The 12,478-nt window shown below is 40.1% G+C and overlaps 1 protein-coding gene across 1 annotated transcript in view; it reads left to right on the top strand.

Moving 5' to 3' along the window:
- Nucleotides 1–12,478, top strand: part of LOC117522130 (solute carrier family 22 member 5-like) — a 67,491-nt gene that overhangs the window by 51,797 nt on the left and 3,216 nt on the right. The window contains exon 6 of the mRNA XM_034183513.1: nucleotides 8,567–8,661. Within this exon, the coding sequence (XP_034039404.1) occupies nucleotides 8,567–8,661 (95 nt within the window). The remainder of the gene's footprint in view (nucleotides 1–8,566; nucleotides 8,662–12,478) is intronic.

Raw genomic sequence — 12,478 nt, 5'->3', positions numbered from 1 at the left:
AATTCACAACAGCTATTTTTAAGAACAAATTTCCAGTTTTAATGACTCCTGCAAAAACAAACAAATTGGCACAGAAATTGGCACAGTCTAATGTGTCATCATCCATGGACTTATCTGCAATGATCATCTCAAAAGTTAGCAGGAGGGCATCATAATTGTTTGCCCCAGTGCTCACTATCCGTGACGTGAAATTCCATCGAGTAGGAGCATTTCTGGGCAACCTTGAGCAGCCTGCAGACTCAAGAAAAGACATCCTTTTTGTGGATTTTGAGAAAAATGTGGCAAACCCAGAGAGTGATGCAAAAAATATTCTGCACTCAGATAAGCATTTAGCCCCCTGAAACAGAAACAGATTCAGTCTGTGTACATAGCAATGCACAAACATTGCACTGGGGGCTATTGCTTTAACTTTGGCCTGCAAACCATTGAGAGCTGAAGCCATGACAGCAGCCATGGCTTCTTCATAAGGAAGACTATCAAATGGCTTCGCCAAAATCCGGTCCACAACATTCAAATTGTCTGCCATTATGTGCAGCTTGCTACCTAGCTAGTTCGCTAGCTGGGACTGGCGCGAGGCTAGTGTGAAGTTTGTCCGCCTGTGAGTGCTTTGTGACGGTGGAGGGTCTCAGCAGCACCCGCTGCTCGGTAGGGACAGAAACTGCGATAGAAGTCAGAAAGAGTGACAGAAGTCAGTCTCCAAACACAAGCAGCTACAAAAAAAAAAAAAACAAACACCAGAAATAGAAGCTCGATTTGTCGCTAGTCGTTTTTAACAAAGAAAATGCTGCTAAGAGGATTAGGAAACTCTCCGGTTCAACTCAGAACAGAATGAAAATTAAAAATGCTTCCACGGATGTTTACACCAAAAGATCGCTGATTCGCTCATTTCGCTGTCAATCAAAAAGGGATTCAGCCTCAGACAGATCATCCAATCATCATGCAGAAGCTGAGCGGCCGAGGCCGGCCCACTGCCCCATAGACCCCCAGACACGCTGAGCGTCCGATGGGCGGGACAAAGCCCACCATTTATCCAATGACTCGTCTCGTTTCGCTGCAGTCTTTGCTTCACTACTGTTTATAGCACTGTGAAGCTGCGGGAATGAGTGAGAGGAAAGCCGCCATGGGACGGGAAGGTGGGGGCGCCGCTCTGCCGTAACGTAACATAACCACGACCCCCCCCCCCCGTCAGGACAACCCCCCCACCCCGTTTTTTTTTTTTTGACTGTTTTTTTTTCCGCACGGTAGTGCCCCCCCCCCCCGCGATGCCGCCCGGTCGGCCCGCCTCCAGGACCGCCCCTGGATGCCACTTAAGAGAGAGTTTTGGACAACAGAGTTTTGGACAATGGAAAGACTGTGTGTGACTACAATGAACTGATGGAGGCAATTACGATGGAGTTTTAGATGACGGAGTGTTTTGGATCAGATTGCCACATTGAAAAAATGTATGTATATCAAGAGCGAGATTGCAAGCAAGCATCTTATTCCTTCAGCGGCAACGCAAGAAACCCAGGGGGCCTAATTTTCCTGAAAATAAACAATGCACGTCACCACTGTTGCGAGCATGCGCATATGCAAAAGGCAGACCAATTTTTAGGGGGGACCGTTCGGTCCGCGACACCAGGTCATTGTACTGGGAAATATTTTCAAGAACGAAAAAAAAAAATACTATTTACCACTATGTTTTTGGACTATGTTGGTGAACACGCTTTGAGCAGGACATGCGTGAACGGAGTTTCTTTTCTACCTTCTCCCCCCTCTGCCTGTAGCAACACAAGTAAAAAACAAAACAAAACATGAATTTCTCTTTATCACTGGTGGAAAATAAACTTCATAATGCCAATAACAATGATCCCCAAGCCACATAATTTGGTTGCTGTTGGAAGGAATATTGTGGGTGATTTTGGCGAGAAGAGAGAAAAGCAGAGATTAGAGTTTTGGTATTTGAGAGATCTGAGAGATATTTGGCGTGTTTGGAGTGTGTATTTAGTCTGTGGTGGAGTATTTAGCGTGTGTGGTTAGTGTGGTGTTGTTGTTGTTTTTTGTTTTTGTTTTTTGTAAAAATGAGGCATGTTAACCCCCAAAACGTGAATTAGCTGCAAATCGTGAATTATCCGCAAACCATTAATTGCAAAACATGAATACTGAAAAGATATCTCCCAAAACGTGAATGTGGGTCTCACAAAATGTGATATTCACATTTTTGCAGTGATAGGGGTTGCGATTAAGATTTCCATAATCTACTTAAACTGAAAAAACATATATATATATATATACATATATATATATATCCTGATATTCATTCATAATATATATGAATAGCATTCATTCATTCATTCCCTTGGCATGGAAAAGCCTTTGGTGGCTTTTGAGTTGCCATCAGGTGGACAACAAGAGGAGTGACACACCATGGAAGTGTCAGGCCTGTGATGTGCCCCTCTGTCTTGTGTTGGACAGGAATTTTTTTTTTTTTTTTTTTTTTTTTTTTTTGAGTGGCACAAATTTGTATTGCATCTTATTTTGCCATCTGATTGTTTTGTAAATATTTTTAGCATTACCTTTAGAATTTCCTGCAGTATATTTGTACGTGTTTTTGAAATTTGCCACTTATATTTACATTCTAAATCTTATTGTGACATCTATTTGTTTTGTAAATATTTCTACAAAAAAACACCTGGAGCATTTCCTGCATTTAATGTGAATAGTTGTATATAACTTTCTTGTTTGCTACATTGGTTCATTAAACATATTTGTGGTCAAAAAGTAAAAAAAAAAAAAAAACTTTTTTCTACTCTGATTTTATGTTTTTGTGTGAATTTAACTTCATTGTGTTCATACAATATGTCAGAATGAAAGAAAAATGGTAAAGTCACACAGGTGAGGTTGTGCTGAAAAAAGTGACACCAAAGAAGGCAAAGTAAACACTTTTTAAAGGTAAATTATGAAGGCAAAACCAAAAGTAGTCAAAACGGCCAATTACAGCTGTATGCAAAAGTTTGGGCACCCCTGATCATTTTCAAGATTTTACTTTAAAAATCATTGGTTGTCTGGATCAGAAATTCCAGTTAAATATATCATATAGCAGACAAACACACTGATATTTGAGAAGTGAAATGAAGTTTCTAGGACAAACAGAAAGTGTGCAATAATTATTTAAACAAAATTAATTTTGTTTGATTTGAATACATTCAGCACTAATTAATGGAACACAAAATTGGTTTGATAAGCTCATTGACCCTTGACCTCCTTACACAGGTGAATCCAATCATGAGAAAGTGTATTTAAGGTGGCAAATGTTTCCCCTCTTTGCATCTCTTCTAATGAGTGGCAACATGGGAGTCTCTAAACAACTCTCAAATGACATGAAAACAAAGATTGTTTAAGATCATGGTTTAGGGAAAGGATACAAAAAGCTATCTCAGAGATTTCAGCTGTCAGTTTCCAATGTGAGGAACATAGTGAGGAAATGGAAGACCGCAGGCACAGTACTAGTTAAGGCCCGAAGTGGCAGGCCAAGAAAAATCTCTGATAAGCTGAAGCGAAGGATGGTGAGAACAGTCATAGTCAACCCACAGACCTGCTCCAAAGACCAACAACATGATCTTGCTGCAGATAGTGTCTCTGTGCATCGTTCAACTATACAGCGCACATTGCACAAAGAGATGCTGTATGATGCTGTAATGCAGAGGAAGGCTTTTCTGCATACACGCTACAAACAGAGTCGCTTGAGGTATGCTAAAGCACATTTGGACAAGCCAGTTTCATTTTGGAATAAGGTGCTGTGGATTGATTAAACTAAAATTGAGTTATTTGGACCTAACAAGGGGTGTATGCATGGCTGAAAAAGAACGCAGCATTCCAAGAAAACACTTCCTACCTACAGTAAAATTTGGAGATGGTTCCATCATGCTGTGGGGCTGTGTGGCCAGTGAAGGTACTGGGAATCTGGTTAAAGTTGAGGGTCACATGGATTCCAGTGAATATTAGCAGATTATTGAGAACAATGTTCATGAATCAGTGACAAAGTTGAAGTTGCGCCGGGGCTGGATCTTTCAACAAGACAACAACCCTAAACACTGCTCAAAATCTACTAAGATATTCAGGCAGAGGAACAAGTGCAATGTTCTGGAATGGCCATCTCAGTCCCCAGACCTGAATATTATTGAAAATCTGTGGTGTGATTTTAGCCGGCTGTCCATGCTCGCAAACCAACAAGCTTGACTGAACTGGAGATGTTTTGTAAAGAAGAATGGTTCAAATACCTTCAACCAGAATCCAGATTCTCATTGCAAGCTATAGAAAGTGTTTAGAGGCTGTTATTTCTGCAAAAGGTGGATCTACTAAATATTTATATATTTTTTCTGTTGGAGTGCCCAAATTTATGCACCTGCCTAATTTTGTTTAAAGAATTATTGTGCAATTTCTGTAAATCCTATAAACTTCATTTCACTTCTCAAATACTTCTCAAATGGTAAAAATGTATCAAACTCAATTGTAACTATGGCAAAGTGTTCTATGGACAACTGCAAATTAATTAATAAAATTCAGGATTCAATGTTTATTAGCGAAACGGATGAAAAAGAAATTTTTAACATAGTTCACAACATTAAGGGAAAAAAATCCACTGACATTGATAGCTTTGATATGGTTTTGATTAAGAACATTATTGACTGTATTATCAAACCTTTAACATATATTTGTAACCTGTCACTCATGACTGGGAAATTTCCCTCCAGAATGAAAATTGCTAAGGTGATACCATTGTTTAAATGTGGTGCTAAACACATTTTTTTCAAATTATAGGCCAGTCTCTTTGTTACCACAGTTTTCTAAAATTCTGGAAAAAAATATTTGTAAAGAGGTTAAACGATTTTATAGAAAAACATCATATTAACGAACAGCAGTATGGTTTCAGAAAAAAATCAAAAAACTTCTTTGGCTTTAATAGACTTGTGGAACAAGTTACAAATGCAGTAGAGAAGAAGCAATACACTGTGGGAGGTTTTTTTGACTTACAGAAAGCATTTGATACTATTGATCATACCGTATTATTGGAAAAATTACAGATGTATGGTATTAGAGGACTGGCCTTTAACTGGATAGCTAGTTATTTACGTAATAGATATCAGTGTGTTCACCTTGGTAGGATAAAATCAGAATTTTTGAGGATTACATGTGGAGTGCCCCAGGGGTCAGTTCTCGGGCCATTATTGTTTTTGCTGTATATTAATGATATAGGTTTGGTTTCTAAGTCTTTGAGTTGTATTTTGTTTGCTGATGATACAACTGTGATTGGTAGTGGAGATAATTTGAGACAGCTCTTGGACTTGGTGGAGAGGGAACTGCAAAAATTTAAATACTGGTTTGAGTCTAATAAATTATCACTTCATTTCGGTAAAACTAAGTGCATTATATTTGGAAATAAGCCCAGAAATTTAAGTAGTAAATTATTGTTGAATGGCATTGAAATTTAAATTGTATCTCAAACTAAATTTCTTGGAGTTTTTGTTGATGACAAGCTCAGTTGGAAAACTCATATAAAACATATTAAGTCCAAAATATCAAAAGTTATTGCTATCTTGTACAAAGTACAATACTTTCTCCCCCAACATCTGTTGGTTTCATTGTATCACTCATTACTTGTCCCTTATATGACTTACTGCATTGAAGTTTGGGGAAATACATATAAAACAAATACGAATCCAATATTTCTGTTACAGAAAAAGCTATAAGAGTGATAAGTAAAAAACCATATCGTGAACCAACAAATTCACTGTTTGTTCGTCTTCAGTTTTTGAAATTTTATGACTTGGTTGATTATTTTACAATACAGATAATGTATAAAGTTAAAAACGGACTCTTGCCTCAACATGTCCAGGAGCTGTTTAAAATGAGAGAGTCCAGTTATAATTTGCGTGGATCTTTGGTGTTTGATAGAAGAATGATTCGAACTACTGCTAAAAGTCATTGCATTTCGTAAAGGGTGTTAGAGTGTGGAATGATTGTTTAGATTGTATTAAAGTATCGAGTACATTGGCTTGTTTTAAAAGACTATAAAAATAATATATTAACTTGTTATAGTTTGCGTAATTAAGTAAATTGCTGGTGTGGCCATTTTTTGTTTGTCTGTTGTATTACTTTGTTTAACTGCGTTACATTGCTGACTGGTAATTGTTTTTCGTGTTTATTTTTTGTTTGTGCACAGAAACTGATGTACGGGGTGGGCGTTTATAAGCTTTTGCTTCTGCCCACACCCTTTCAGCCGCACTAAATTGGTAAATTGTTTGAGTTTTGTTCTATATGTTTTAATTTTTGTTTTCTCTTGACTTCTTTTGTAAATGAGAGATTTTGTTCATGCGTGCTGAATAAATCATTCATTCATTCATTCATTCATTTATTCAAATAGCACTGTGTTCGTCTGCTATATGATATATTTAACTGAAATTGCTGATGCAAACAACGAATGATTTATAAAGGAAAATCATGGAAATCATCACGGGTGCCCACGTTTTTACATACTACTGTATACTCTGGACTCCAGTGTTGGAGGTCACAGGCCATTGAAGCCAACAGGACCACATCATCTGCAATAAGCAGCGATGAGACCCTGAGAACATCAAATTGAAGACCCTCCTCCCCCAACTATGCCTCGATATCCTGTCCATGAATATCACAAATAGGACAAGGCACAACCCTGGTGGGGGCCAACCCCCACCGGAAACAAGTCCGACTTACTGCTGAGAACAGGAACACAGCTCTTGCTTTGTGAGTACACAGATTGGATGGCCTTGAAAAAGGGATCCCCCCACTCCATACTCCCGCAGCACCTCCCACAGTATTTCCTGGGATACCTGATCATATGCCTTTTCCAAGTCCACAAAACACATCAAGACTGGATGGGCATACTCCCAGTTACCCTCCAGAATCCTTGTGAGAGTGAAGAGCTGGTTGGTTGTTCCACGACCAGGATGGAACCCACATTGTTCCTCTTCAATCTGAGGTTCGACTATCAGCTGTACCCTCTTTTCCACCACCTTGGAGCAGACTTTACCAGGGAGGCTGAGTAGTGTGATGCCCCTGTAGTTGGCACACACTCTCTGGTCCCCTATTTTAAATATGGGGACCACCGCCCCAGTTTGCCACTCATTAGGCACTGTGGCAGACCTCCATGCAGTGTTGAAGAGATGTCTCATCCAAGATAATCCCTCCATACCCAGAGACTTCAGCATTTCTGGACAGATCTCATCAACCCCTGGAGCTTTGCCACTATGGAGTTGTTTGACTACCTCAGTTACTTCCACCAGGAAAATTGATGATGATCCCCCATCGAATTCCAGCTCTGCCTCTACTACAGAGGGTGCGCCAGTTTGATGCAAGAGTTCCTCAAAGTGTTCCTTCCAGTGCCCTATTACCTCCCTAGTTGAGGTCAACAGAATCCTATCCTTACTGGAGACAGCTTGGATGGTTCCCCGTTTTCCTTTCCTGAGGTGCCTTCTGCCAGAAGCACCTTGGTGCAGACTGAAAATTCTTCTCCATGGTTCCTCCGAACTCCTGCCACACTCACTGCTTTGCCTCCCAGAGGAATACAACTGTTACATTTGCAACATATTTCAAAAGTCATTTTTTATAAGTAGTTTTGTTAAACCAAGACCAAAACCATTGTTTGTACCAGTCTGTAAACATGTTTATTTCTGGTCTGACGTTGGACATTAATTGGCTTTAATGGGTACCTGTTCACTTTTGTAGCCAGCCTCAAGTAGCAGTCAAGGAACTTTCTTCTGCTGTCTATGCCTCTTCTGAGACCTCCAAATCTTACTGCTTGGGTGCAACTTATATTCTGAAAAATAGGGTGCTTGAACTCAGGATGTACAGAGGAGGGAGCTTAGTGGATAAGAAGCTGGCCTGCAAATATCTATACCCAGGCTCAATTTCTGCTCATGCTCACTGTGTTTTTGGACAAGACACTTCATCTGTATTTCTCACTCCCCCGAGAACTTTGTTCCCCATTGATTTGATAGTGATTTGTTTGCATTTTCAGTATAGACTGTGTGATTACAGAGTGAAAATGCTTGAATGTTGTTTCCTGACTATAACAGATTTGAAATGCCACCTCAACTTCAATTCTATACTTTTACAATAAATATATTTCTATGATGTTATTTTAAAAAGCTGCTTCTATAAAAAAAACATAATTAACAAGGCTTTGACTTATGTCCGCAGCAGGACAGGAAACTGAGTGAAGCTCTTTAATCCACACATTTTCTTTCTCAGGACACACCATCACTATAGATGTCGACAGACAAAACCCTGCTTGACTCAGAAATTTTAAAATTTTAACTCGTTGTAGGGAGTGGGATAAGAATGTTGTGATAGCAAATAATGTTTGCTATTACTGATAAAATCATATGTGATTGTTTTGATGTGGACGTCACATTGACATGCAGCGTGACATCACCACTGAACAAGCGAGCAGGACTTACTAGTTACTTGAATTTACAGTCTATGCAAGGTGCTGAGAAACATTTCATCATGTGCAATGTGATGGTTCTGCTTCTTTTGTTTGATTCAGCAAAACACTGATGGCCAACAGCAGACATATTCTTATTTGGACCTGATACGTACCACCAACATGAGGAACATAACAATCTTAACTACCTTCATATGGTAATGTGGATTTACTTCTATTTTTTTTTATATTTATTCAATTCAATGTATTAATTTTAATTTAATACATTTATATAGCGCCAAAGCAGAACAAAGCTGCCTCAAGGTGCGTAAGGTCTAACCTTACCAACCCTTAGAGCATTTCTTCTTCACTTTCCTAATTATGGTCACATCTAATATATTCTAAAATGTGAAGTAATATCACCCATGGACATGAAGACAATAGTGTTATCATAAATCTGACATTTGGCCACAATTGACCTTGACCTTCAGCAAAATGATTGATCTTGCTAGAGTAATTCTGGACTCCACCTAATTATGTGCTACATGTGGTCCACTCACTCACTCACTCACTCATCTTCAACCGCTTACTCCAATTAAGGGTCACAGAGGGGCTGGAGCCTATCCCAGCAGTCATAGGGCGTGAGGCGGGGTACACCCTGGACAGGACGGCAGTCTGTCGCAGGGCCACATATAGACAAAGAAACACATTTATCCCCACATGCACACCTATGGGCAAGTTAAAGTTTCCACTCCATCTAACCTGCATGTTATTGTTGCAAAAGTATATTTCAATCTCTGTGTGTAACCAGATCCACAAATGTGTACAAAAATCTGTGTGTATGTAACTAGATCCACAAATGTGCAAAAAAGGTTTGTGGTTACATACACACAGATTGAAATACACATTTGCAAATACTTTTGCTCCAATAATGGCCCCATACTGCTCCACATTCGGCTGCAAACTGACCCACTGAGTGTTGGAGGTTACAGACCGATGAAGCCAACAGGACTACATCATCTGCAAAAAGCAGTGATGAGACCCTAAGCCCACCAAACTGAAGACTCTCCTCCCCTGACTACACCTTGATATCCTGTCCATGAATATCATAAACAGGATTGGTGACAAGCTGCAGCCTTGAGGGAGGCCAACCCCCACCGGAAACAAGTCTGACTTACTGCTGAGAACCCGAACAAAGCTCTCGGTTTGTGATTACGGAGCTTGGATGACCCCCTCACTCCATACTCCCACAGCGCCTTCCACAGCATCTCACTTGTGAGAGTGAAGGGCTGGTCGGTTGTTCCATATGGAACCAGCATTATTCCTCTTCAATCTGAGGTTTGGCTATCGGCCGAACTCTCTTTTCCAGCCCCCTGGAGTAGATTTTACCAGGGAGGTTGAGTAGTATAATAAGTAGTGGAATAAACAAACGCACACAAACATTGCTCAGTTTTAATATGAAGCATAAGGTGTTTACTGTTTATGATCCAGAGAGGGCTAAGAGTAATATATTGAACTGTCTATGTAAAAATCAGGCGGGGGGTGTCCACTTGACCCAACTCGGATTTTGATCAAATTTTCACCAATTACCCTTCAAATAAATTGATTAGGCATAGTAAAGTTTGTTTTTCCATCAAGCAAAATTTTACTTGATTTTTGGTCAATTCAAAATTTGATGTCAAAACAGCCTGAAATCCTGTTACATTAAAATATATATTAAAATGCCCAAATTTGAGGCAACACTGCCCATCTACCAGTGCGTGGTTTGAAAAACTGGCTATGGGGTATCATCAACGATCATCCAGATATCAAAGATTCATTCACAAATGCAACACTTTGAAATAATTGAAACCATTATTTATTTAGTTCAATATTTTACATCATACCAATCTACTTCTGTATTGCAGTAAGCTAGAGAAAACGTTTTACCTTTTGTAAGATGACAGCGTAAGTTTAACCTTGAAATGCCTTTTTACCTTGACGTTCAAAGTTAAGTAATTATGATATAGGATACAAACGGTCTACAACTTCTGTATGTTTGAATGATATTAAGATCATCCTACCAACAACACAGATATATGTCTTTAATGTGATACTGTAGGAATAACTGTCTATATTTCACATGCGTTGGAGTTAGCATACTGCTTAAATTAGGTCATATATGGTATTGTTCTAAAGTTAATGATAGTATCTCTTCAAATATTAATGATAGGATGATATTTAGGCACTTCCTCAAATGTGAGATGTGGTGAAATGTTTGAATAGATGGAAATATAGGAAAATGAGACATTGACCTTGACATTTCTCAATGACCTTGACCTTGGATCACACAAACAACCCCATAAATGAACTTCCCAAATCCAAAAACATACAAAACTCAGCAAATCTCATTTGCTGAGATATGTCAAATATTACTCATTTTATGAGCATTTTTCAGTTTCCCTACTCCTCCAGAATTTGACCCTGGGAGGGCACAGGCCTGGCGCCAGAAAAAAATATTAAGGGGGCGATGAGTTTATCACAGGGGGCAGGGTCACCCCCCCCCCCAAAAAAAAAGTGCGCACCGGAGGGTACCTGCCTCTGAGCGTGCGTAATGAATTGGGTGCGCTCCTAGAAAGCTCGTGTACGAGGTCTATTAGATAATAAACCGACCCTTTTATTTATTTTTTTAACTATATGGATTTGAATGACGTGCGATTACACCAATCATGTTTGAACCCTCGTGCGCATGCATGTCGGTGACGTCATTTCCCTGTGGGCAGGCTTTGAGTGAGATGTGGGCCCGCCCTCTCGGCTGAATTCCTTTGTTTTACACGCTGCTCGAGACGGTGTGCGTTGCTTTATCAAAATTTTTTCTGGACCTGTGAGGAATATCCGAGTGGACACTATTCGAGAAATTAAGATGGTTTTCGGTGAAAAGTTTAACGGCTGATGAGAGATTATGGGGTGTTTCTGTCGGTGTAAGGACTTCCCACGGAGCGGGACGTCGTGCAGCGCTTCCAGGCGCCGTCGTCGGCCTGTTTCGAGCTGAAAACATCCTAATTTAAGGCTTAATTCACCCAGGACGTCGTGAGAGAACAGAGAAGATTCAGAAGAGGCCGGCATGAGGACTTTATGCGGACATTCCACTGTTTAAGGACATTTTTTAATGAAAGACGTGCGCGCAAATTCGCCGAGTCGTTTCTGTGATGACTCGGCGGATCTGTGTGCGCCGTGACAGGAAAAACACCTCCGTGTTGAAAACCATTTGTAAAATTCAGGCGGCTTTTGATGGCTTTCAACAAGTGAGTAACTGAGAAATTGTTTAACAGCTTGGGCATGTTCCAACTTGGCCGTTAAGGTTTCCAACGGAGGTGTTTTTCATGTTGCGACCCCCCGCGGTCGGGTCCGGCCCGACAAATGCGACTCTGCCCGCACGTTCTTTCATTACAAAATGTCCGTTAACAATGGAATGTCCGAATAAACTCCTCATGCCGACTTCTTCTGAAAGTTCTCTGTTCTCTGACGACTTACTGGGTCAACAGAGCCTGAAATGTGGAAGTTTTCAACTTGAAACGGCAAGACGCTGCCGCCTCGAAGCGCAGATCGCCGTCAGACGCCGTGGGCCGTCCTTACGGTGACACTACCAGACCAAAATCTCTCATCAGCCGTTAAAATTTTTATCGAAAACCAGCTGAATTTATCGAATGGTGTCCACTCAGTTGTGCCTTACAGTTTTGAAAACATTTTGATCAAATAAAGCAGCAGTCTCTGAGCCATTCCTAAACAATGAAAAAATCGACGAGAGGGTGGGCGACTCCTCACTCAAAGACTGCCCACAGGCGAATGACGTAACCGACAGGCGTGAAAAAACTCTCGCATGCCCACGAGGGTTCAAGCATGTCTGATGTAATCACACGTGATTCAAATCCATATGGTTTTTGAAAAAAATAATAAGGTTGGATACTTTTCTAATAGACCTCGTATTTAGGCTACACCGTTGTAAGAGACTGAATGAGTAAGAGTAAAGAGTGATGATTATTTGAACGTATAGAC

Source organism: Thalassophryne amazonica, chromosome 12 (assembly GCF_902500255.1).
Source record: "Thalassophryne amazonica chromosome 12, fThaAma1.1, whole genome shotgun sequence".
NCBI lineage: Eukaryota > Metazoa > Chordata > Actinopteri > Batrachoidiformes > Batrachoididae > Thalassophryne > Thalassophryne amazonica.
The sequence above is the reverse complement of the archived record's forward strand: the minus strand, read 5'-3'. Positions and strand labels throughout refer to the sequence as shown.